This window comes from Plecotus auritus, assembly GCF_963455305.1.
Source record: "Plecotus auritus genome assembly, chromosome: 6".
NCBI lineage: Eukaryota > Metazoa > Chordata > Mammalia > Chiroptera > Vespertilionidae > Plecotus > Plecotus auritus.
In genome coordinates, this window is record NC_137773.1 from 83,239,188 (window position 1) to 83,265,621 (window position 26,434).

General features: G+C 51.7%; 1 protein-coding gene and 1 pseudogene across 2 annotated transcripts; both read right to left on the reverse strand.

Moving 5' to 3' along the window:
* Nucleotides 1-2,060: 2,060 nt before the first annotated feature.
* LOC308251700 (uracil phosphoribosyltransferase homolog) lies at nt 2,061-2,979 on the reverse strand (annotated as a pseudogene). Its single transcript has 2 exons — nt 2,586-2,979; nt 2,061-2,347 (listed from the first exon to the last, which is right to left on the reverse strand). The product of its transcript is annotated as a uracil phosphoribosyltransferase homolog (transcript).
* A 1,566-nt stretch (nt 2,980-4,545) lies between these two features.
* BTBD2 (BTB domain containing 2) lies at nt 4,546-22,149 on the reverse strand. Its single transcript, XM_080673436.1, has 9 exons — nt 21,766-22,149; nt 12,461-12,580; nt 11,158-11,314; nt 10,080-10,185; nt 9,597-9,794; nt 7,387-7,579; nt 7,029-7,116; nt 6,450-6,596; nt 4,546-5,609 (listed from the first exon to the last, which is right to left on the reverse strand). Exons 1-9 carry the CDS (start codon nt 22,140-22,142, stop codon nt 5,448-5,450), a joined length of 1,548 nt encoding a protein of 515 aa, XP_080529562.1. The 5' UTR covers nt 22,143-22,149; the 3' UTR covers nt 4,546-5,447.
* Nucleotides 22,150-26,434: the final 4,285 nt, after the last annotated feature.

Genomic DNA, 26,434 nt, shown 5'->3' on the forward strand with positions numbered 1-26,434 from the left:
GTGAGACCACTTAGTGGCTGTCAAGACACAACACAGTATTACTAACTGGTCACCACACTGTGCATTAGATCCCCATGACTTCCTCTTGTAACTGGAAGTGTGCCCTTTGACCAACATCTCCCTGGTCCCTCACCCTCAGGGACCACCATTCTACTCTTTGGTTTTATGACTTCAACTTTGTGTTTTTTTTTAATTTATTTTTTAAATATTTATTTTTATTTTTGAGAGAGAGGAAGGTTGAGGGATGGAGAGATAGAAACATCAATCAGGCTGCCTTCTGCACGCCCCCTACCAGGGATTGAGCCCGCAACCCTGGCATGTGTCCTTTACTGGAATCGAACCAGCAACCTTCTGGTGCACAGGAGGACACCCAACCAACTGGACCACTCCAGCCAGGGCTCAATTTTGTATTTTTTGAGGACCTTACACAGTTTTCCATAGTGGTTGTCTATATATGATTTCTGTAGTGAATGTGTCCTTTTTCTAGTGTTTATTTTATTGTAATTACTATTTTTAATCCTCACCCGAAGATATGTAGGTATTGGTGTGTTTTTTTTTATTTTAGAGAGAGAGGAAGCGGGGGAGAGAAACATCAAACTCGCCTCCCCCTCTCCCTCTCCCTCCCCTCCCTTACTCCTCCCCCCTCCCCTACTCCTCCCCTCCCTCTCCCTTCTTCTTTCTAAATATATCCTTGGGTGAAGATTTTAAAAAATTCACTCTGGCCAGTTTGCACAGTGGTTAGAGCATCGGCCTGCAGACCCAATGAGAGTTTGATTCCTGGGCAAGAGCACATACCTTAGTTGCAGGTTTGATTCCCATTCCTAGTCAGGGCACATGTGGGAGGCAACCAGTCAATGTGTCTCACATCAATGTTTTTCTCTCTCTCTTCCTCCCCCATCCCTCCCTTTCACTCTCTAAAAATCAATGGGGGGGGGGGGGAAATCTTTTGGTGAGGATTAAAAAAAAAAAATTAAGCATTTTTATTTACTTATTGGTTATAAAACCCAGCAAAAAAAAACTGTCCTTTCCTCCCTCACCTCAGAAAAACCACCACCAATTTCTTTCTAGGGCACTGATGACCTTAACAGTACTTTAGCCCTCCCTTGTCAGCATCCAGATATGCCTGTTTGATCTATGTAAGTTAATGTTACAGTTCCAGTTGCAGGAAATGCCCCACCATTTTTTTCACTGCATTACACTTGGCAAAGCAACTACCAGCACTACACAGGGTAGGAAATGAGTCAGGAAGAACATAATGGCTTGACTGGAAAGCTAACTAACCATATATCCTGGGTCTGCCAATTGAGTGAGGATATTAAGGAAATGTAAAATTCAAGGAGGAATTCTTTTTTCATCTTCTTCAAGTTACCAGCATGTTTATACTGGGAATAAAAAATAGAGGAAGGTGAAAACAGCCACATAAATGAAAACTCCCTAGAACTAAAAGCAAGCTAAACAGCCCTAGCTGGTTTGGCTCAGTGGATAGAGCGTCGGCCTGCGGACTGAGGGGTCCCGGGTTCGATTCTGGTCAAGGGCATGTGCCTTGGTTGCGGGCACATACCCAGTGGGGGGTGTGCAGGAGGCAGCTGATCGATGTTTCTCTCTCATCGATGTTTCTAACTCTCTATCCCTCTCCCTTCCTCTCTGTAAAAAATCAATAAAATATATTAAAAAAAAAAAAAAAGGCAAGCTAAACAAAATGCAAGCTATAGTGGGCCAAATCACTTACTCCCATTTAGGTTTTTTTGTGGCTGTAAGCAATCTTAAAACTGAGAAGTTCATAAATTGGGGAACAGTTTCAATGTACTAAGGAGTAATTTGCATAAGAATAGTATTTTAAAAATATTTTCTAAGAGTTGTGTGTGCTTTGTTAGAATTTGGTGCCAACAATCAAGAAATAACCAAACAAGCCTAAAATATTTTCTTTTTACTATACCCACGTCCAAAAATTACAAAGTATCTTTAACACAGTTTTCTCTGCTATTTCTCATGTGAATCAGTAAAACAGGGTAAAATATAATTGTAATATTACACAAGATAATTAATTTTCCTTCAATAACTTAATCTATTCCCAAGTATTTCTGTCCAAAATGTGTAGGTGCAAGAGGATGAACTTTAGCAGTTAAAATTGTGATCTCTGGAAACTCCTGAATGATTGATTTGGTGCCATGAGGAGTGGAGAACAGACCAAGTAGGATGATAATACTGCATAGAACTCTGTGTTCAATAAGAACCTTTACAGCTTCAATTACAGTATTTCTAGTGCCTCTTCTGATTATGCTAGACCCCACAATTTCCTGTCTCAAATTTCACTCCTTCCTACTTGTACCCTGTTGGAGTGGTCACCCTATATTCTTTTTTTTTTTTTTTTTAATATATTTATTGATATTTTACAGAGAGGAAGGGAAAGGGATAGAGAGCTAGAAACATCGATGAGAGAGAAACATCGATCAGCTGCCTCCTGCACACCTCCCACTGGGGATGTGCCCACAACCAAGGTACATGCCCCTGACCGGAATCGAACCCGGGACCCTCGAGTCCGCAGGCCGACGCTCTATCCACTGAGCCAAACCGGTTTCGGCCACCCTATATTCTTATATGGCAGCTGATTCAGTCCCTCTTCCACAACAAGGCTGATCAAAAGATCCCCAGAAAACAAGAAGTCCCTTCTGTCGGCTGCTTGTCCTAGATCTGCAGCTCCCAAATCTGCTCATTCATGGGTAGCAGCTTAAGCTGAACGATAGGTTGGCTGTCCCTTAGGAGGGAGTTGCTGGCTGATGAGTCATAGTTGCCACTGCCACTGTTGCTCTCAGGGTTGAGGCTGGCGCAGCCCCAGGCCTGAGAACCCCCCTCCACTGGTAAGCTAGAATGGGTGTGACTGGTGAGGAGAGTCAGCTTGGCCTTGGAGGTGCTAGCTCCTCCCCCCGCCCCCCCCACCCCCACCCCTCTGCATGATCCAGGATCAGGTCGCCAGGTCATGTAGAGGTAGAATTTACTTGGTTGTGACAAGGCATGGAGTCCAGAACTGTAATTCCGTGACCATATACCGGACCCCAGGCTGTCCCTGTAACTTATCAATCGGGTTGAAGTCTTGATTGATTTTGGAACATTCTTTGCTGTCATATCTCGTACAGCCTGTGTGGTGTTCTCCCACCCCCATCTGGGACTCCACTGACAGGTGCTAGGCCCTTGTGTGCCACATCTATGCTTTGCTCTGTTTTTCATGCTTGCTTTTTGTTGTTTCACCTTGGTTATTTTTCTTTTTTATTAATCCTCACTTGAGGATATTTTTCCATTGATTTTTAGAGAGAGTGGAAGGGACGGGGAGAGACAGAGAGAGACACATTGATTGGTTGTCTTCTGCATGTGCCCCAAACACAGCCGGGGATTGAGCCTGCAACCAAGGTATGTGCCCTTGACCAAAATCAAACCTGGGACCCTTCAGTCCACGGGCTGACGCTCTATCCATGGTGCCACTCCAGTCAGGGCTAATCCTATCTTCTGTTGCTCCTAGCCACTGGGTTCTTCATCACAGACACTGCATTTTTCAGTTCTAAAATGTCAAACAGATATTCTAACTGTTGAAATACTCCATTATTGCATCTATTTTGTTCCATGTCCTCCACTGTCTTGAATGTATACATTCTCTGATAACTCCAATTTCTTAAATACATGAGTCTGTTTCTGTTTCCTATTTTTTCTCTTTGTAGTTCTCATCATTCTCTGTAATTTTTTTATTTTTATTTTTTAATATATTTTTTATTGATTTCAGAGAGGAAGGGAGAGGGAGAGAGAAATAGAAACATCAATGATGAGAGAGAATCATTGATCGGCTGCCTCCTGCACGCCCCTCACTGGGGATCGAGCCCAAAACCCAGGCATGTGCCCTTGACCGGAATCAAACCCGAGACCCTTCAATCTGCAGGCTGATGCTCTATCCACTGAGCCAAACCAGCTAGGGCCATGCTCTGTAATTTTAATTTGGATGCTGAACATTGTCATGACAGCTAGGAGACAGGCGGAGGCTGCTAGGTCAGGTTACCTGACCCTACACAGGTGCAGCCTGGGTACAAAACTGGGGACAAAGCTGAGTACTCCCGGTGCCTGCCACACGCCAGGTCCGGAGGGCAGAGCCTCTATGATCCCTGCACAGCTCATTGAGGCAGGGTCCCTGCTGACATTGGGAAAGTGCCAGGAGGCCCTAAGGTGCCCCAACTGGGCTCAGTTCCAGTGTGGCCTTCCCTGCTCATGGCCATGGCCATGTTGCTCACCCACCTCAGGGTCCCCCAATGCTGTACAGCAGCGGCAGTGCAAGGCCCCAGAGGTTTCATGAAGAGGTCAGAATTCACAGGGAGGCTCCCCAACCTACCGAGTACCCCATGTGCTATGGATGCCTCCAGATGGGGAAGGCAGCGATTTCAGATGCAGGTGGGGGTCCCAGGCTCCCCGCTTACAGTGGGGGAAACAGCCTCAGAGAGGACATGCCAGGGCTCAGAGCTACCGGGGTCCTGCCAGTTCTGAGAAGAAGAAACACAACAGGTCAAAGCAGGTGTTTCTTTTCCTTTATTTAAAAAAATCATTTGGGGGGGTGGTGTGAGGAGGGCACACCGTTCATGGCTTCGGGGAGAACACAGTTTCCAGAAGGAATCACAGGCAGAAATACATGGGGAGAACCTGGGAGCAAAGGGAGGGGCTGCGCCCTCCAGCACCTCTGGGCAGAGCGCTTACTTGGGGGCTGGATGGGGTGGGGAGACAGTATGTACAGGTGGGCAAATGGGCAGTGCCCCCTGGACCCCATGAGCCAATGGGGGACGTGACCACGTGGCTGGCCCACATCACTGCCCCTCCCAAGCAGACCTGCTGAGGCCTGTACCCTCAGCTGCAGGGCTGGGAGGAGCCTGGCAGGAAAGCTAACCTGGAGGACCTTGAGGGGGTACAAAACCCCCAGGGGTCCTATCCCCTGGGGCTCAGGCCTGCATCCTGAGGCCTGAGCTCAGGACGGCCTGTGCACTCCCAGTGAACAGACCAGAACAAAAGTTACAGAAGAGCCCAATCAAACGCACTAGAGGCACTCCCACACATTACTCCTACCAGGTAAATCAAGGGGACTCCAAGATGCATTGCCATGTGCAGTTACACAAACAAAATGACGGCCTACATGGTCCTACCGCCAGGCAGCCCAGAGCTGCAGGGGTGGTGAGTGGGACGCCACACCCAGGGGCTCCCCTCATCCCCAGTCCTGAGGGATATCTCACAGCCCTGCCTGCCTGGCCACCTCCTGGCCCCTCTGAACAGGCAGCCATGCTCACCACCACAGAGACGCCCAGAAACATGGCCAGAGATAGACACGGTGTGGGAAGTCTGCGGGGCTGGTGTGGGACGGGGTGGGCCACTTGTCTTGGGTGGCTTCGAGCTGCTGGCCTCACGACCACGCGGGGGTCTGGGCGCTAGGTGTAGAAGATCACCTCGGGGATCTGGCCGTCCTCCACAGATGTGCCATTGTTGTTCCCGGCCGCGTAGCAAAAGGTGAAGCATGTCTTGGCCCCCGTTGTTGGCGACTCGTGGGTCACCTTGCGCAGGCCTTTGGTGCCGTAGTGGGAGTCCGGGCCCTGTGGGGTTGGGGCCATATTGCGATCAGGACACCCCCTCCCCAGGACTGGGGCAGCAACTGAGCAGAGGGCAGGAGAGCCCCACAGAGGTGTCTGTGCTGTGGGACCTCAGGGTGGCAGGTCCTCCAACCTACAACAGATGGCCACCCCTCCGAGCCACACACCATTGGAGATGAATGGTGCATTATGGGTCAGGATTCAAAGTTAGGGTCCTGGAGAGGGGTCAGGGATCAGAGTTGGGGTCAGGGTCCTGGATAAGATTCAGGTTTCAAGGTTGAGGTTAGTGTAGAAGGTCCTAGTGGGATCCAGGGTAGGGTTTAGGGGTGAAAATTAAGGTCAATGTGGGGCAGAATTGTGGTCCTGGATAGAGTTTGGGGATCAGAGTAAGGGTAAGATGTTGGGGTCAGGGTCTTGGATAGGGTTCAGGGATCAGATTTGGGGGTCAATATCAGGGTCAGGGTCCTGGATAGGACGAAATGGGGCAGTGAGATTTCATTATGCTACTCAAAACGGCACACCACAATTTAAAATGAATGAATGATTTCTGGAATTTTCCACTTAATATTTTTGGACCATGGACAACTAAAACCACAGATAAGGTGGGACTATTGTACTACCAAACTAGAATTCTATGTCTTTCAAAAATTAAACACAAAAGACAGATGAAGTAAAAAGAAAATGAATAGTGTTCAGAGATCAGATGTTTGGTGGGGTCCTGGGTGGAGTGTAGGGATCAGAGTTGGGTTTCTATGTAGTATTCAGCAATTAGCGTTTACTTCAGGGTCAGGGTTGGGATCAGGGTCGGGGTTCTGTGTGGGGTAGGGTCAGGGTCAGGCACACCTTGAGCGTGGCACAGGCTGTGTAGTTGACGTTGGGCAGCACCTCCACCGGCTCCTTGAACATGACTCGGAAAGTGCTGGCGGAGCCATCGCAGCTGAAGCCCGTGTCATTCTGGCCCAGCACCGTGTTGCTGTCTGTGTGGATGATCTGCAAGGGCAGAAGCCAGATACTGCTCACCCTGAGCCTCCATCCCTCTGCCTCCACCCATGGAACCCCACAGAGGTGGAAGGAAGGGCTAGACACCACCCCAGGCCTGGCAGCACAAGGTCCATCAGCCTGTGACGCATAGGAGGCCCATGGAGTTGGGGGCAGAGTCCCCTCTGAGGGAATGACTCCAGGACATTCCCTCCATATGGGGTGTGACATGGCACAGACCCTAGCAGGGGAGAGATGGGGATCTGAAGGGGGGTCCTGAGAAGGGTGGGGCACAATGGGAAGGGTGGGGCTGGGGGTGGGACAAGGGGCAGGGGCAGGGGCAGGGCCTGGTCGGGGGTGGGATCAGGTGGGACCTGATCTAGGGTGGGGCCTGACCTGGGGATGGGGCCTAGATCTGGAGGTAGGGTTAGGGCGGGTGGGTACCTGGATGTTCACTTGATAATCTGTGGGCCCGTGGATGGAGCCATATAGTCCAAAGCCAACCACAAAGATGCGCTTGTTGACCGAGAACCTGAGGGACAGGAACAGGTGCTAAAGCAGGATGCCCCTGCAACCAGCAAGAGCACACAGGCACAGGAGCCCCACAGGGCTTCCACCTCGGGTGCTGGGGTCTGAAGACCTCCCATGGTGGGGCTGACTCCTAGGCAGGAAACCCCCCCAGGGCCCCCAGCAGCTACGCTCACTGCCTGCACCTCACTCCTGGCAGCCCAGCTCCCTCACCCCATCCCCAGCAACCCTACCCAACATCCAGTCCCCAGTGCCGACCCATCCCCACACCCACCTGATGCGGTCACTTGTGCCACTGTAGCCCCAGCGGCTTTCCACCTGCTGGAAGCGGTTGATGCTGCACTCCTTCCCACGGAGGCAGCAGCGTGGCCGGTCAATGAAGTCCACACGGGGCTTGGGGTTAACGGTGAAATGCAGGAAGAGGCTGACCACCTCGCGGTCCACTAGGATGCCTGACTGTGCAGGCCCTGCAGGCACAGGGGCAGGTGGGTCGGGCTGGGGTGGGTCTGGCTTGAGGTTGAGGAAGGACAAGGTACGGAAGGCTGGGGTGAACCCCAGCACACAGAGACCTGGAATGCATGGGCATCTCAAGTCCACAGCTCCTCTGAGAAGTGACATTGGATTTTCTGCAAAATGTTAGCGGTCCAGGCAGCCCTGAGATAGGACTGTTCTTCTGCTCTGGCACTTGGGGAGGGGTTGATGCAGACCTGGGGTTGATGCTTTGATTAGCTGGCTTATTGGGCAAAATGGCCCCAGGTCTCCCTGCCTGCACCAGGGCCACCCCTCAGATCCACCCCTAGTTGACAGAACAGGTGGCACCCTGCCTGTCCACACTCAGAGCCATCAGTAGCTAAAAGTGGTCTGGGGCAGTGGTCACCAACCTTACACATGCCCTGCTCATCACTATTCCACCTCCAGGTCAGAAGGCAGGACTCAGGCCTCAAACTCTACAAGAATGACTTATTTTCTAACTCGGAATCCATTTCTGCAGAAGGTTGGCCACAACATCACTCACAGCTCCCACAGCCCAACACATCAACAGAGACCACAACAGGGGCACAGCACACCTATGGGTCCATGAATAAGGACAATACAAGACTGAATGCAGAATGTTGACCACTGGTTTTTTAATCTCTGCATAGAAAATGCAGAAAGAAAAATACATCCGACCTCAGCCTCCATCCATGCAGCTAGGGCAGCTGTGGGCAAACTACGGCCCGCGGGCCGGATCCCGCCCGTTTGGCTGTTCTATCCGGCCCGCGGAGCCGAAAGAGTGGAGGGTTCTCTTGCTCTCCCCTCCGCTCCTTTACTTTGAATTTATATTAGTTCACACAAACACTCCATCCATGCTTTTGTTCCGGCCCTCCGGTCCAGTTTAAGAACCCATTGTGGCCCTCGAGTCAAAAAGTTTGCCCACCCCTGAGCTAGGGGGATTCAAACGTCTACTTTCTTGTATTTTCCAGTGGAACATAAGCCGGGAATTCTCTAAAACACAGAGTGACAGGGCCAGAGGCCCAAGTCAAACACAGGACAGTCATTCCCAGCGCTTTCAAGCTGGGGGGCGGGGGACGAGGGGATGACACTTCCAGACGGTGGGACCTGTCACAGGGCCTGAGACCCAGGGGCTCTGGCAGCCAGGTAGGCTGGGGGATCTTGAGGAGAGTGGCTTTAGGGGTGAAAGCCAGTCTGTAGAGGGAGGGCCCAGCAAGGGCCCCATAGGTGTCTTGGTACAGGACAGTCCAATGCTGCACCAGGGGTCTCTCAGGGGACACCAGGCGAGGTATGAAGACATCTGTGGTTGTTATGACTGGGGGTGCTCCTGGCTTCAAGTGGATGGGGGCCAATATGCACTGGCCACAGGCCTGCATCACAAAGCCCCATCCAGAACCTTCTAGGCCTGTTTGGCTCCAAGGCTAAGGCTGGCACCAGCTAGGAGACTGACATTACAGGGAGGCCCAGTCCTGGGGGATGGGGTTCCAAGTCAGCTGCTCAAATGGCCTCAAGATGTGGGCATCCACATGGGGTAGGAGGCACAGTCAGGGCCACCCCCACATCAGCCCAGACCCCAGGCCCTGCAGCAGGATCACCACAACCCTGGCCATTTCCCACCCCTTCACAGGCTTGTCAAGGACACTGAAGCTGGAGCCCCGCCCCCAGGATGTGAGCCCAAGACAGGGACCCTCAGTGGCTGGTACACTCATACACGTGTGTGGACACAGGAGACACAGAGGGAAGGAAACATTGAGATGTGGGATGGCTGGATGACATCTGTGGGTCGTGCTGTGTTTATACATTTGTGAACAGTCCAAGCTTCCCATCAACATGAAGAGTCATTAGCACAGAGGGGCACACTGTGTTCCTGGCGGGGTTCTCGGGCCAACATATGGCTGGCGCCAGACCCGGTGGGACATGCAACTGAGTCACATTCAGGGTCCTGGGAGGTCACACTCCTCTGGAGCGGCTCCCGCTTCCCCTGAGCGTTACCTGCGGCAAATTCCTCGATGGTCATCAGTGGGAAGCGGATGAGGGCCAGTGCCTTGCCCAGGACCTTCCGCTTATTCTCTGGTGTCACCTGCAGCTGCTGACGCTGACACTCAGCCTCAGACCAGCGGACAACAGCGCTGAACAGGCGCACCTCACGGATGCCCAGCGTGTCGCGCTCCAGGACGGCCACCAGTGTGTCTGCGGGGGACAGGGGGCCACATCAACGTGGATGCCATGGTCTCAGCCAGGGAGGGTTGTTGGCACACCGTGCAGCCTCTGCTTATGCTGGTGACTGAGCGTTCACCGGCTCGTGGCCACGCCCACCCACCATCCTGTCACTGACAGCAGCAGAGTGGGGTGGACCAGGCAGAAGCCCTCTGGCCCGCACCACCTGGGCCTCTGCAGGAGGAGTGCCCGCCCTGCCTCCAGAAGGTGGAGCCCAGGAGATAAGGTGACCTCTCCCAGGTGCCTCACAGGCCTCACCCAGGTCAATATCCGTGAAGCCCTCTGCGGTGATGGCGTCAGCCGTGTTCTTGTCGATGTTCTCCAGGCACAAGCTGGCAAGCTGTGGTTCGTCAAACAGCCGGGCCTATGAGGGACAGCACATCAACATCCAGCCCCGACACAGGATCCAAGGCAGATTTCCTGGTTCAAAACTTGTCACAAATTTCAAGTCTTAGGGCCTGGGTGCCCGCACATTGTCAACCCCAGAGGCCGCGAGATTTTTTCCAAGTTTACAGACTTATGTAACCACTGCCTGGGTGGAGGGTCAGTGAAAGAAGGACCCTGCTGAACCTGTAGTGGTTCAGGGATGGAGGCAGAGGCAGCAGGCAGGGCTGACCCCAAGGGAGTCAGACCTGGTTACCCTCCGTGTGGCCCCACCTAACCCTGGGGAGAGGACCACACAGAAGCGCTGTGCCCCTGCCCATCTGAGATTGTTCCACCAGGAATGGTACACAGGGCAGGGGGCCAGGCAGGTGAGAAGATTCTGACAACTTCTGCCCAGGAAGCTAACCCCTAACTAACCGGTTCTCTGCCGGGGCCTGGTGAAGACACTCCACATGGCCACACATCTCAGCAGGTGCCTGGGAGTGGCCCCCACACCACAGTTCTGACCCTGGCAGTTCAGAGCCACTCAGTGAGTAGCTGGTCAGGGCCCAGGCCCAGGTGCCACCTCAGCAAGGGATTTGCAAATCTAATTTGTGACTCACCACAGAGAGGGCACCCCCCCCCGCCCCCCGCTCTCCTGTGCCCAGGCCTCCTGGTCCCTTACAGCCCCATCAGCCCCACCAGAGCCAGCTGACCACACAGAGCCCAAAAGGGACCTTCTCAAAAAAACATGAACACCTTCCTCCCCTCTCCTGAGCCCCTGAAAAAAGGGCAAAGCCAGTGGGAAACCTGCAGCTGAATGAACGTGGGAGCCCTGCCTGCCAACAGGCTGCCAAGGCCACCTAGAAACTCAGGAGGCCCCCAAGGCAAAGGGATGGGGCCCTCTCCCAGGCCATCAGAAACTCAGAAATCCTACCCACCCACCCACTGTGCCCTAGCCAGGCTCCTGCACCTGCGTCAGCAGCATGAAGGCGTTGTCCGCCCGAAGGTTCTTCTTCAGGAACTCCACGCAGTGGGCCTCCAGGGCAGGCACTGCGTACTTCTTGGCGGTGTACAGTGTGGTCATGACCGTCTCGGGCCCAATCTGAACCTCATCCGAGTAGAGGAACCTGGGTGGGATGTGGGTGGCCATAAGGCAGGGCCCTAGGGACCCTGGTGCCGTCAGCTCCCCTGCATGAGCCTCCACCAGCCTCCAGCCCGCTGGGCTAGCCCCAAGGGACCTTCCAGAACCAGCATCTGTTGCCCTCCAACCTGGAGACATGACCCAGCAAAGGCCATTACCAGTGAAAAGGTAAACCATCCACACGCCAACACGGGAACACATCTGTACCGCATCCTGCTCCTTTCCCATACAGGGGCACCAGGGCTGAAGGCCAGCACGGGTTTGGCGGGGACACAGGGACATCTCCACGTCACCCAACCTGTACGGCTGGCCTGACAGCAAAGCTCAAGAAGGTCTGGGCAAATCACAGACTCTCATAGACACTAGGACCACCCACATTGGCCCAACTAAATGTAGGTCAGAAGTTAGGGTCGACAAAAATAAAATGGTGAGGCCATGGAGACATCAGAGTCCTATACATGGCAGGTGTCGGTGCAAAATGGAGTCCAAACACAGCCTAGCAGCTGGGGTCCAGAGGGTAGAGAGACCTGCACCCTAGGAGGCAGGGAGGCTCTCAGTACCCCATGGCACCCAGGATGGCCTCCCTCAGGGTGGCCCCACCCCAATGTCAGCAGTGTAGAGAGACAGACCCAAGGACAAGTGAGTCCCTCACACACCAACAGTGATAGTGTCGACCCTCTCAGGAGGCCACTGAGCAGTATTTATCCAAACAGAGAGACAGAGACAGGTGGAGAGTCGGGACAGTTAACCCTCAGGCAGGGTTTGGCAAACTGCAACCTGTCACCTGTTTTTGTTTTTTATTTTTTTTATGGATATCTCTCTTTATTTTTATAAATATATTTTTATTGATTTCAGAGAGGAAGGGAGGGAGGGAGGGGGGGGGGAGAGAGAGAGAGAGAGAGAGAGAGAGAGAGAGAGAGAGAGACATCAGGGATGAAAGAGAATCATTAATTGGCTGCCATCCTGCATACCTACTGGGGATCGAGCCCTAACCGGAAATCGAACCCGTGACCTCTTGTTTCCTGGGTCGATGCTCAACAGCTGAACCACACCAGCCAGGCTGTTTTCTGACATTTTAAACCATCAGGCTGTCCATTCTGCCCCTCAGTTGAGAAGCATCGGAAAGTCTTACTTGAGTAGCGCCAGGAAAGCAGCTGGCTCCACGTCGGGCAGTTCAATCTCGGTGGACGTAGTAGCCATGCCCCCATTGAACATGGCATCAAAGACAGCGCTGCCCACGGCCAGCACGAACCTAGAGTGAAGAGCAGACCTGGTTACCCTCCGTGTGGCCCCACCTAACCCTGTCACCCAAGCCTGGGGCTGTGGAAAGGAGGGGTGGGGATGTGTAAGGCAAGTGTCCCCTACCCATGAGGTGCTGTCTCCAGGTCTGCAAGGCTCCTGTATCAGACCCCTTCCCAGGATCCCCACTGTGGCAAATGCTGGGCTCTGAGCAGCCACCCCCGTCAGAAACGTCCAAAGTCAGCAGATATCACAGAGCCAGTCCCACATCGCACCTCCCGGCCTCCGCTCGGTGCCTGGGTCGCCCTTCCCATAGCACCCGGCCAAACCCTGCCTTAGACTAAACTGGGGTGGGATGCTAGATCAGAGGCTGTTCTCTCCCTCTCCCTCTCTGTCTCAAGCTTACATCACTTGAGATGGGACAGACGGCAGGAGCCTCCTGATATGATACACTGAGGACACGCATCGCTGCTTAACATCCAAAGACACAAAGGGGATGAGACAGAAAGATGGAAAAGACATGTCCTCTAAACCGAAACCGTGAGAGCTGGTGGGGCTGCCTTAACATCAGATAAAAAGGACATGAAGACGAGGAACATTTCATGTGAACGGGGCAGCCCACCAGAACAGGTAACAATGATAAATGTACACACCAAGTAACAGAGTCCCAAAATACACAAAGCAGAAACAGTGCTCAAGGGAGAGACACCTGGCCGGCGTGGCTCAGTGGTTGAGTGTCAATCCATGAACCAGGAGGTCACGGTTCGATTCCCAGCCAGGGCACATGCCCGGGTGCGGGCTTGATCCCCGGTGTGTGTGTGTGAGGGGGGGGGGGGCAGGAGGCAGCCAATCAATGAATCTCTCTCTCTCTCCCTTCTCTGAAATCAACAAAAATATTTTTAAAAATAGTTTTTAAAAGAAGGAATCAATAAAAAAAGTGGGAGCAGGAATTAAGGAAATTAAGAATGGGAAAATGCAGAAAACCAAAATTGTTGTTCTTTGAAGAGAAATCAATTACTAAAACTTGAGCTACGCTGGCCAAGAAAGAAAAATGTGACACAAGTTACCAAAATCAGAAAGGAAAGAGGGATCATCATTGCAGACCCAAAAGAAAAGAATTTTAAACCTCATGGCAACAAATTAAGACAACTGTTTCCTGGAAAGGCACAACTGTGGACTGACTCATGAAGAAAGATAAAATGTTCCATCAAAGAGCAGCCCATGCCCTAGCTGGTCTGGCTCCGTGGATAGAGCATCGGCCTGTGGACTGAAGGGTCCAGGTTCGATTCCAGTCAAGGGCACATGCCTGGGTTGCAGCTTGATCCCCAGAAGGGGGCATGCAGAAGGCAGCCAATCAATGATTCTCTCTCATCATTGATGTTTCTATCTCTCCCTCTCCCTTCCTCTCTGAAACAAATAAAAATATATTTAAAAACAAACAAACAAACAAACAAAAACACAACAAAGAGAAGCCCAGCTCAGATGGCCCCACAGGGGTTCTAGCAAGGATTTTGGAAATACCACCACCTCACGCACACGCTGCTCTGGAAACTCATCCACAGGCACCACAGAGCCCTCGGCACTGCGGGGGCTGGTGATGGTGTGGCTACTTGGAAAGGCTGTTTCTTACAAGGTCAAAGGTAAGAGTTAGCCTGTGATGCGTCCTGTCCACCCCCGGGCATTTGCCTAAGAGAAAAGGAACTGTATCTCCACACAGATCTGGGCATGCGTGTTCATGGCAGCGTTGTTCCTGACAGTGAAACCCATCACTGGTGAATGGACAAATGATGGTCCAACCACACAGTGGCATTCAGCAGGAGAAAGTAATTCTACTTTAGCAAGAAAAAGAAATGAATTACTGAGACACACAATGGCCTGGATGAATCTCAACAACATTACGCTAACATAGCAAAACGAGAGAAACAGAAAGCAGAGGGATCGCAGCTGCCTGGGGTTTGGGATGCGAGCAGGGACTTTTGGGGTGACAGGTGCTCTAAAGCTGGGCTGTGACAGTTGACAATCATATAAACTTCCTACACAGTCATCTGATCAAATAAGCCCAAATCCAGCAAAGCACTTAATAACACCCCACACCCACAATCCTGAACACTGAGTAAACGAAGAACAGAAAAAAGGTTCCGGACCTTGTTAATGAGAATTTGTGGGAAACCAATCTTGAGGTTCACATGCAACTAAAAATCACCGAGACTGCTTGCTGTCACCCCGGGATGGAGCAATACCCTGGGGGTCAGAAGTGCAGTAAGAACCGAAAAATATAAGAGGTAGAAATATGAAAGAGTGAGAAACGATTTGCCCATAAAAATGATTCTTTAATTTAAAACTCTAAGCCTGGACAGAGACAATATGGCGGCGGAATACGGACGTGTCCTGAGCCTTGTCCCGGAGCAGATAGAGGGAGCAGCTGAAACGAGTGGAATCCAGCCCGAATTGGCGAAGGAGGCGCAGCTGGTGAGACAGTTTGCAGCCGGGAAGGGCAGAGATCCCCCCGATAAAGCAAGACACCCATGAAAAACACACATGGTGTCTAAATAAGACAAAGGAAAATCGTTTGGGCAAAAATAAAAAGGATCCCAAATCAATTATATAGAAAAGATTCCTTTATTAACTTTTGGTCGAGAATATGTTTGTATATTTTCAGAAAACAACTCCAAGACCATGTGGATTCCTGCAACAGAGAGGAATTGACAGGTCTGCTCCAACCACGAAGACAAGAGTAGAAACAGTCCAGAGATGGAAGACGCTGACGACGCCTTGCCACGCTAGCAGTCAGCAGCTGTGCGTCGCGGCAGCTTGCCTAGGACCAAACCAGAGAGGGTCGGACCTACATTGCCACCATGTGCCCACCATCCAGATATCCTTGCTGACATGTACACATAAGGAACTGTTTGACATTGAAACGGGGACTCAAACATTTTTTGTTATTATATGTTTATTTCTAGTCTGCAGAGGCAAGGTTTTTTAAAGGAAAGAAATGGGGGAAAAATAGATACAGAGGCAAAGAAGCATTAAACAGACTGTCAAACCACAGCGGGAAGGCAGGGGAGGTTGGGGTGGTGGCTGTAAGATATCAACCGAAGGACTTGTGAGCATGCATATAAGCATAACCAATGGATACAAGACACTGGGGGGGGGGGCAGGGGACAGGTAAAGGCATGTACCGGGGGGTAGGAGAGGCCGGGGGGGAGGTCAATGGGGGAAAAAAAAGGAGACATATGTACTACTATTTGTAATACTTCAAACAATTTTAAAAAATTAATTAAAAAAATAATAAAAATAAAACTCTAAGCCTGCACTGCCATATGGTTTCTACTGGCCACATAAGGCTATTTAAGTCTAAATTAAAATTAAAGTAAATAAAAGGTTCCATTCATGGATTGCGACAGCCACATTTCAAGCGCTCAGGAGCCACCTGTGACTAGCCCTGGAGAGCACAGATCTAGAATATTCCCATTGGCACAGGAAAACCCACTGCACAGGGCCAGACCAAAGTTCGCTAAACAATTAGGAACACTAAGAGAGTTTGGAAAGAAGTCATTCAAATCACATAAAAATAAATATGCCCTAAAATCTATAGCGTCCCAGCAATAATCAGGTAGAAAAATATAACAGAGAAAAAAATTATTCATAACAGAGAAAAACAAAACACCTAAGCAAAAACTCAGCAATTTAAATGTGCAAGAGCTATATAATGATGAAAACGACAAAAAAAAAAATTTAAATATAGTACTTTTTTAAAAAGATACTTTTATTGATTTCAGAGAGGGAGAGAATCATTGACTGCCTCCTGCAGGCCCCCCACTGAGGATCGAGCCTGCAACCTGGGCATGTGCCCTTGACCGGAATCAAACCCAGGACCCTTCAGTCCACAGGCTGACGCTCTATCCACTGAGCCAAACCAGACAGGGGACGACAAAATTTTTGTAAGGACTCCTGAATAAATAGAGAAAGATATCATATCCCCAGATATACTCCATAGTTTAACTATTAGTTCTCCCCAACTCAGACCAATTCCCCAGTAAATTGCTTTAGCACTTGACGATTCTCAAGATCATTAAGGAACAACTAGACCAAAGGCCAGCAAACTCAGCCCTCCACTTGCTTTTGTAAATAGTTTTATTGGAACACAGCCATGTTCATTCATTTATGTGTTACTCTTTTTGTGTTGTGAAGGCAGAATTAAGCAATTGGGATGGAGACCATGCATCCCACCAAAAATATCTGCTATCTGGCTCTTTACACATGTTTGCTGCTGCTATGCTAGAATGTGCATTACACAGGGAAGAGACGTTTTTCTGTTAGCATCATGCTTCAATGGCTGTTGGCTGAAGGGATGAACAGATGCGTGATCGATTCTGGAAGAGTCCACATATAAGACTAGCTGGAAAAGTCTTGACACAAAATAAAATTGGGAAAAACTTCCTCAGCAATTCTCAAAACACACCATGGAGCCACTGTCATAAAAAAAAGGTGTCACTGGACTAAAAACACAGAAGCAGATCAATGCCACGAAAGAAACCCCGGACACATTCTAAACTCCTTGGCGTGGCCCTAGCCAGTTTGTCTCAGTGGACAGAGTGTCAGACTGCGGACTGAAGGGTCCCGGGTTTGATTCCGGTCAAGGGCACATGCCCAGGTTGCAGGCTCTGTCCCCAATGGGGGGCGTGCAGGAGGCAGCCAATCAATAATTTCCTCTTATCACTGACGTTTCCATCTCTCTCTTCCTCTCTGAAAGAAATAAAAATATATTATAAATAAATAAATAAACTCCTTGGCGTGGCTACATTTGCCATCGGTTAATTTTGTGGAACCGCCAGATTAGTATGTCCACAAATGGCTACCCTGAAGACATTCACTATTTCCTCAGAGCGAGTCCTGAGAGAGAATGACACATTTTATTCTGGCAGGTAGGGCCTACATGTATTTATTGAGCACCTACTGTATGCCAAGCATTCTCCTAGGCACTTGGGATGCAGAACAGAAGGAGACAGGCAAAGCCTTGCTCACAGAAAGCCAAGGACAACATAATACAGACTTCAAGCTTTGGGAAGTTAGAAGGAAAAAGAGCTATGAGAAAAAAAGGACAACATGGGGTGAGGGCTACAAAGCTAAGCAGAGCAGGAGATAGGACATGAGCTATCCAGGGCCAGGGCCAGCCCCTCTGCTATTACAAATGCCAACCACCGTGCCAGGGCCCCAGGCCTCACTGCACCCTGCACCGAGTTCAGGGGCCAATCTGAGCCCCAGCCACGACCACCCCAAGCTGGGACCTGGGAGCTGGTGGGCCAGACCACACCTTAAAATTAGTCCCTCCCTTACTGCTTAAAATTAGTCCCTCCCTTACTGCTTTTTATTTTTTTATTATTTGAAACATACTTTTATTGATTTCAGAGAGGTAGAGGGAGAGAAAAATATCAATGATGAGAGACTCATAGATCAATTGGCTGCCTCCTGCATATCTCACACTGGGTATCGAGCCCACAACCTGGGCATGTGCCCTGACTGGGAATCGAATCGTGACCTCCTGGTTCATAGGTCAACACTCAGTCACTGAGCCACACAGGCCCTTACTGCTTTTTCAAGTTCACTTCAGCTTTGTCCCTAAGTCACCAGTTCTAGCACCAATGTTCTCCTGCCCCAGAACCCCATCCAGGATCCCATGTGGCATGTGGTTGCCCCCTTGGGCTGCCCAGGCTGTGGCAGTTTCTCTACCCCTCCCTGGTATTCGTGCCCTGGGCAGCCTGGAGGAGCACTGCTGTGTCCTACAGATCTCCCCAGCTGGGCTTGTGGTGTGTTTTCTCCTAATTAGACTGAATAGACTGTTTCCCGGGGCTGCTACCCGAAGTGCTGCAAACTGGAGTTTATTCTCTCCCAGTGCTGGAGGCCAGACTTCCAGACTTAAGGTGTCACAGGGCCCTGTTCCCTCCAGAGGCCCAAGGAGGGTCCCCTCCTGCCTCTCCAGCTTCTGGGGGCTCCAGTGTCCCTGGGCCTATGGCCACTTCACCCGTCCCTGCCTCTGTCATCACATGGCCGACTGCTGCCTCTCCTCTGCGAGTCTCTCCTAAGGGCGTTGTCATTGAGGTTAGGGCCCACCGGGGTCATGAGCACATCTTGAGACCCTAACTTAATCACATGTGCCAAGTTCCTTTTTCTAAATAAGGTTCTAAATTACTGGTCCCCGGAATTAGGATGTGCACATATCTTTTGGAGGGTCCACCACTAAGCCCACCATATCAGGGTTATAGTTTTGGGGGGAAAGCACACCCAGGTGAGGTACCCTTCTCATCATATCCCATCGGGGTCCCTGACACACACACAACAAGCATCACCCCGAGACTGACTCGTGACCACCTGGCTGAGGAAGGGTCCACTTTCCACTCAATTCGGGTTTTTTTAAAGATTTTTTTCAGAAAGGGAGAGGAAAAAAGAGAGAGAGAAACATCCATCAGCTGCCTCCTGCATGCTCCCTACCAGGGATTGAGCCTGCAACCTGGGCATGTGCCTTGACTGGGAATTGAACCGGCAACGTTTTGGTGTATGGGATGATGCCAAACTGAGTCCCACTAGCCAGGGCTCCACTAAATTCTTTACATCAGGTTCCCAACTCCAGCCGCCTCAGGAGGGGTGGGAATGAAGTTCAGCTGGAGGATGTCCCCCATAGGACCAGGAACTCTCCAGACCACTCTTCTCCTGGCCAGAGGCATCTGAGTGGTCGGTCCCAGTTCACAGGTAGGGAAACTGAGGCACAGCGAACCCAGGGTCACTCACTGGGCAGTCATCTACCTGACACTGCAGGTAAAATTTTAACAAGTTGTATGAAATAATAAACCAAAGACTAAAAAGAAAAAGAACTAGAACCTTCTATTGGGGGATCCATAGAGCAGGGCATCAATGCCAGGGCAATAGGACAAGAAAAGTCCCATCCAGACTTCAAGTACACAGGATCAGGGAGCTTTCAGGTCTCAGGGGGACTGGCGACGTGCTGCAGGGAAGCCAGGCAGAGAGCCTGGGCAACATGGGACTCGGGAGGCTCCTGGCATAAGAAAGTGACAAATCCAGGGGGTAGGCCAGTCTGATGGTGAACGTCGGGATGCAGGCATGCACCCCCACACCAGAAGAGCCTGCACCCCACTTTCAGGATGACTCTGCTGTCATTCCTAAGCACCTCTCCTGCTCCGTCCACATGCTGACCCACCCACTCCCATCATTATGGACCCCTGCACATCACAGACCCCCAAGGCGCAGCCCCTGGCCATCTCTCCATGGTGTCGCAGTCCCTCCAACACAATGTGCCCCTCCATGCCTGTCCTCCCCTGGGACAGGATGCTCAAGCCAGGAGTCCAGGGAACCCCGCCATGGTCCCCCACTCTCCCTCAACTGCCAAGTCACCTCCTCAGCACATCACAGGACTGTGCCTCCCGCAAAGAGAAGATGAACCCTTTGCATCCCACTTCTGCTGTCCCCACCAAGCCTGTCCCCTGCGGTGTATGTGGCCCATTCTACCCTCCCAAGCAGACTTGGTCGCTGCAGCCCAGCCCCCTCGCTCCCTCTGCTTAGGCCTCGCGTGGCCTCCCTCTTGCCCAGCTCCTCTGGTCTCCAGGCCTCATGTCCCTGAGTCAGGAGCCCCGCACTGCCCTCCCTGCCCCCTGCCCTGCTCAGCACCACTTGCTCAGGGGGGTCTGCCCTGAAGCAGGTCAGCCCCATCATCACCTCCAAGGCCCCGTGCCTCCCTCCTGCTCTCAGAAATTCTCATGAAGTGTCACCCCTGTCCTTCAGTTATCTTCCATCTCCCACCAAAGCCCAGGCTCCGGGGCCACCAGCCCTCTCCTGCTTCTCTCCAGGGTTCCTCACGCCCAACTTTTTGTCCCCATTTTGCCACCAGCCAATGGACAGACCTTCAAGCACAACTAAGTGCCTGTCCCAAGGTCAGCCAGCACCCAGGGTAGGGGGACCCCCCCCACACCCCCTCAAGCAAAAACCCTGAGGCTCCCTCACAGGGTAGGGCTTCCGGCTGCAGTCAGGGGTCCGGTGGGCGGGAGCGCGTGGACTGGACTGAGGAGTATTTAGGAGCAAGAGGGGCATGAGGAGGGCCAGGGGTCTGGAAGGGGCTGCCCACATGGATGACAGGGAGAGGGCTACACTCCCACAAGGGAGGGCGGAGCCATAGGAGGTCCTGGGAACCCAACCACAGGCCTGGAACCTTCCAAGGACAGGAATCAGGCCCAATTATACATGAATAACCATGAAGAAAAACAGAAAGACTCTCAAAGGCACAGGTTAAATGTCACACGTCACAGAGGTGGAAGGACCCTCACAGCAGGTTGGGTGACACGGCCAGAGGAGAGGCAAGAAAGCCCCCACCCGCCTCCCCGGGGGGAGACCCCCCAACAGCCTTCCCCACTGAGGTCCCTGGGGTGCAATGGGGAGCAGTATCAGAGGGACCAGGAGTGGTCAGAACGGTGTCTAACATCAGCCCACCCCAGCCCAGGAGTCTGGGGGCTGCACCCCGGAAACTAGCAGAAGGATGGGGCCTGGACCAACAACTCCTCCTTTTCCAGAGAAGAGGCCTGGGGGGTGGCATGAAGGGGCTGGAGAAGTTCAGGGACTGGGGTCAGAGGGCTGGGAAGGGTCAGGGGCTAGGGGGGTTCCAGAGGCTGAGGGGTCACAGCCGCGGGCCCCTGGGAGGGGCTAAGTGGTTCAGGAGTCTGGTGGAGTTCTGGGGGTCACAGATGGAGAGGGCGCTGGGCGGGGGATCTTTGATGGACATGGAGGGACGCGGATGCTGGGGCCAAGGAATGGCTACTGCCTGGAGGCCGCGGGTGGACGGGGCCTGGCAAGATCGCAGGGCTCAGGATTGACGGGGCCTGGGGAAGGTTGGGGGCCGGGGTCCTGGGAGGGGGGACCCTTGGGGGGTGACGGAGTCCTGGCAGGGTCCTAGGTCCCGGTGGTGGGACTCGGGGGTCCTGGGGGGCCTCGGGGGTCCCGGGGACGGCGGATGGTGGGATGGCAGGGGCCGGACGGCGGTCTCGCGGCCCCGGAGATGGCGGTGGCGGGGTGGCGGATACGGGATGGTGGGGACCCGGGAGTGACGGGTCCGGGATGGCGGTCCTGGGAGGAGGGGTCCGGGGCCGGGTGCGGGGGTGGCGGGCCCGGGGCGGGCCCCGGAGCGGCGCGGCCCACCTGTGCGCCGGGATGCGCTGCGCGCCGAGCCCCTTGCCCACCAGGAAGTGCACGTCGCACAGCACCTCGTTGTTGAAGAGGAAGGCGAAGCGCTCCTGCACCGTGGGCTTGGTGGCCTGCCAGTTGTACACGGGCTCGCGCAGCAGCGCCGCCGCCGCCGCCGGCTCCTCGGCCGCCCGCTCCCCGCCCGCCGCGGCCTGCGCGCCCGGCCCCGAGCCCGGAGGGGGCGCCCCGGGGGCGGCGGGGGCCGAGGCGGCGGCGGCCGCGTTGCCGGGGGCGGGGGCGGCGTTGGCGCTGGGACCCGGGCTGCCCCCCGCGCCCGCACCGACACCCCCCGGCGGGCACGACGCGCGGCCGCCGCTCCCACCCGCCGCCATCTTGTCGGTGCGGCGCCGCGGGGCGGGCGGGGCGGGCCTGTCTGGCGGGGCGGGCGCGGGAGGGGAGGGAGGGAGGGGGCGGAGGAGGGGCAGAGGGAGGGGGTGGGGAGGGAGGGATAAGTGGGGGGCGGTCTACAACCGGTACTTCAGACCCTGGACCCAAGATCCCAGACCTCAGACCCGGGACCCCACATGCTAGATGTCCTACTTCAGACCCACACCCCGGGTTCTAGACCTTTCACCTCAGACTCCAGACCCAAATCCTGAATCCAGGACCCCAGGTCCCGGACCTCAGACCTCGGATCCTAGACTGAACCCTCGTCCTCGCGCCCCAGATCCTCTATTCCAGACCTCAGACCTCAGCCCACTTGCTCCAGCTCCCAAACTCTGGACCCCAGACTCCCTATCTCAAACATCAGACCCCAATCCAGACACTTAACCCAGTCCCTGGACCCCAGATCCGGGTCTCTGACCCAAGTCCCAAATCCCAAATCCAGACCCAACCCAGAGCTTGGACCCCAGAGTCCATACTCCAGACCTGGGATCCGGGACCCTACCCCTCAGCCCTCAGCCTTGAGTGGTCTGCCTGCCTAGTTGCGGGGAGCCCACTGTACAAAGGGGCTAATGGAGCCAAGGAGGGGGTGATGCTGCTGCATTGTGGGGATGCTCTGTGCTTCCTAGACACAACAGGGTACTCTGGGCCAGGTGCCTATGTCTCCTACAGCCCTCCTAGCTCAAGGCCCTGCAGCCTCCCCTCATGCAATACATGTATGAAAAACAAAGGTGGGAACTTGCAAATGCAAGAAAAAATGAATATCCTCTCTCATCCTTCTATGCATATTTGTCTTTTTTTCATGTTTGTTTTGTTTTTTAGAAAGAGTAGAATCTTTTTATATAGTTGGTATCACCCTGAATAGCTACCATTTGGTAAGGGGATATCAGCCTGTTTATGTGGGGATGCTGAAAAATGGTTCATCCAAATAAAAGCAGTGTGGCTAGTGATTTGATAAAGAATGAAAATCCGGATTCTTGCTTTTTGAGGATAATTACAGATTCATGGCATTCAGACTTTAGTCATTTTTTAAAAAATCCTCACTTGAGGGAAGAAATGTTTTTATTGATTTTTAGAGAGAGGAAGAGAGAGAAACATTGATGTAAGAGAGAAATATTGATACATTGCTTCCTGTACATGTCCCGACTGGAGATTTAACCACCAACCTATGTATGTGCCCTGACCAGAAATCGAACCTGCAGCCTTCGGGTATACCAGAAGACACTCCAACCAACTGAGCCACACTGGCCACGGCTACACACAAATTTTTGGTGGAAAACTGATTAAAGTCTACTTCAATGCTCAGGAAGAATTGATAAGTTTTTTAAAATATATATATATTTTATTGATTTTTTACAGAGAGGAAGGGAGAGGGATAGAGAGTCAGAAACATCGATGAGAGAGAAACATTGATCAGCTGCCTCCTGCATACCCCCACTGGGGATGTGCCCGCAACCAAGGTACATGCCCTTGATTGGAATCGAACCTGAGACCCTTGAGTCCACAGGCCGATGCTCTATCCACTGAGCCAAACTGGCTAGGGCTGATAAGTTTTTTTAAATATGTTTTTACTTAAATTTCAGAGAGGGAGATAAAACATGAATGATGAGAATCATCAAACAGCTTCCTCCTGCATGCCCCACATTGGGGATAGAACCCATAACTTGGGCATGTGCCCTGACTAGGAATCAAACTCTGACCTCCTGGTTCATGGGTCGATATTGGAGGCCCTGGGTGGGTGTCCATTAATGCTGGGGTTCTTGTCCCAGCATTAAGAAGGGATCAGCAATCTGGAGAAAGGAGCTGCGTATAGATTCAAGAAGGAGTCCAAGGATGAAAGATAGTTTTGAAAGGCATTGGGGGTCAGAGGAGCTTCAGCTAAAGGAGCTAAAGACTTCCCCTTGACTCAAGATCCTGTGCTATTTATTAACACAAATTGTCCTAAGGCAAGGTGGAGATAATACACTTCAAAGGGTAGGGTTTCAAAGGGTAGCGTTTACAGAAGCATTGTCAGATTGGGGAATAGCCTACAGCTGTTCAGGTGTTTGGCCAACAGGAGGCAATAACATGCAGATTAAGATGCCCTGAGCTGTCTGGCAGCAAACAATCCTATTCAGGTTTGGGGGAGATGCTTTTTGCTGTTCCAACAGGTAAACTACATTTGTGTGACTCAGCCATTGTTGAGTCCACCAAGTTTCATCAACCTTTTGATAAAACTCTTGTAATTATGACATGCTGAAACTGGTTCCCGGCAGGTCGACACTCAACTACTGAGACACACTGGCCCAGCTAGAATTAATAAATTTTAAAGGCTGTGAGTTCATATTGCTATTTACAGTTTAGCTCTAACAATACTCCTTAACAGGTGTCCTTAGTAACTACACCTAACCTGGTCCACCACTTGTTATTTTATTTTTTTAATTCTATTTTTATTGATTTCAGAGAGGAAGGGAGAGGGAGAGAGAGAGAAACATCAATGATGGGAGAGAATCATTGATCAGCTGCCTCCTGCACTCTCCCTACTGGAGATCAAACCCACAACCTGGGCATGTGCCCTGAGGAGAATCAGTGACCTCCTGGTTCATAGGTCGATGCTCAACCACTGAGCCCTACTAGCCAGGCACCGTTATTTTAAATGAAGTTTGATCGTCATACAGCCATGCCCATTCATTTGCTTGCTGTCTACCTGCTTTTTGGCATCCAGAAAAACAAAAACAAAAAACGTGAGTAGTTGCCTCAGAGGCCATATGGCATGCAAAGCAAAAAATATTTACTCTGCCGAAACCGGTTTGGCTCAGTGGATAGAGCGTCAGCCTGTGGACTGAAGGGTCCCGGGTTCGATTCCGGTCAAGGGCATGTACCTTGGTTGCGGGCACATCCCCAATGGGAGGTGTGCAGGAGGCAGCTGATCGATGTCTCTCTCTCATCGATGTTTCTAACTCTCTATCCCTCTCCCTTCCTCTCTGTAAAAAATCAATAAATATATATTAAAAAAAAAAAACAGGAAAAAAAAAATATTTACTCTGTGACCCTTTACAGAAAATATTTGCAGACCCCTGTTCTAGAAATGATTTTACTGTTTTCTTTCATCATTTAGTGAATCATAGAAGTTTTTAAGATCCTGAATATAAGTTGTATAATTTCTTTTGATTTATTGACTTTTAGAGAGAGAGAGAGAGCGATTTGTTGTTCTACTTATTTATGCATTCATTGCTTGATTCTTTTTTTTTTTTTTTAATCCTCACTGGAGGACATGTTTATGTTTTTATTGGTTTTAGCGAGGAAGGGAGGGAGAGAGAGAGAGAGAGAGAAACATTGATCAGTTGCCTCCCAACCAGGGATCGAACTCACAACCTGGGTATGTGACCTGAACAGGAATCAAACCTGTGACCATTCTCTTTGGACTAAATTCCAAACCCGTGACCAGTCTCTTTGGGCTAAATTCCAGGCATGGGCTGGCTGGTTCCTTCTGAAGGCTCCAGAGAGAATCATTTCCTGCTTTTTCTGGCCTCCTGCACGCCCCTCACTGGGGATCAAGCCCACAACCCAGGCATATGCCCTTGGCCGAAATCGAACCCAGGACCCTTCAGTCCGCAGGCCAACACTCTATGCCCTGAGCCAAACCGGCTAGGGCACCATTGGTTGATTCTTTTTTTTTTTTTTTTTTTTTTAATATATTTTATTGATTTTTTACAGAGAGGAAGGGAGAGGGATAGAGAGCTAGAAACATCAATGAGAGAGAGACATCGATCAGCTGCCTCCTGCACCTGCAACCAAGGTACATGTCCTTGACTGGAATCGAACCTGGGACCTTTCAGTCCGCAGGCCGATGCTCTATCCACTGAGCCAAATGGGTCAGGGCCATTGGTTGATTCTTTTTTTTTTTTTTTTTAATATATTTTATTGATTTTTTACAGAGAGGAAAGGGAGAGGATAGATAGCTAGAAACATCGATGAGAGAGATACATCGATCAGCTGCCTCCTGCACACCCCCCACTGGGGATGTGCCCGCAACCAAGGTACATGCCCTTGACCGGAATCGAACCCAGGACCCTTCAGTCCGCAGGCCGATGCTCTATCCACTGAGCCAAACCGGTTCCGGCCATTGGTTGATTCTTGCATGTGCCCTGACTGGGGGTCAAACCTGCAACCTTGGCATTTCGAGATGACGCTCTAATCAACTGAGCTACCCGGCCAGGGCCAACTTGTGTAATTTCTTATTCATTTTATCTGTCAACAT

Bases quoted from the DNA above. Each gene is read 5' to 3' on its own strand.
- BTBD2 (XM_080673436.1), bottom strand. From the start codon at position 22,142: ATGGCGGCGGGTGGGAGCGGCGGCCGCGCGTCGTGCCCGCCGGGGGGT. The intron at 9,795-10,079 runs GTGAGGCCTGTG...TGTCCCCCGCAG, and splicing joins CTTCACGGATATTGACCTGG to ACACACTGGTGGCCGTCCTG. The intron at 7,117-7,386 runs GTGGGTGTGGGG...CCTGTCCCTCAG, and splicing joins GGCACAAGTGACCGCATCAG to GTTCTCGGTCAACAAGCGCA.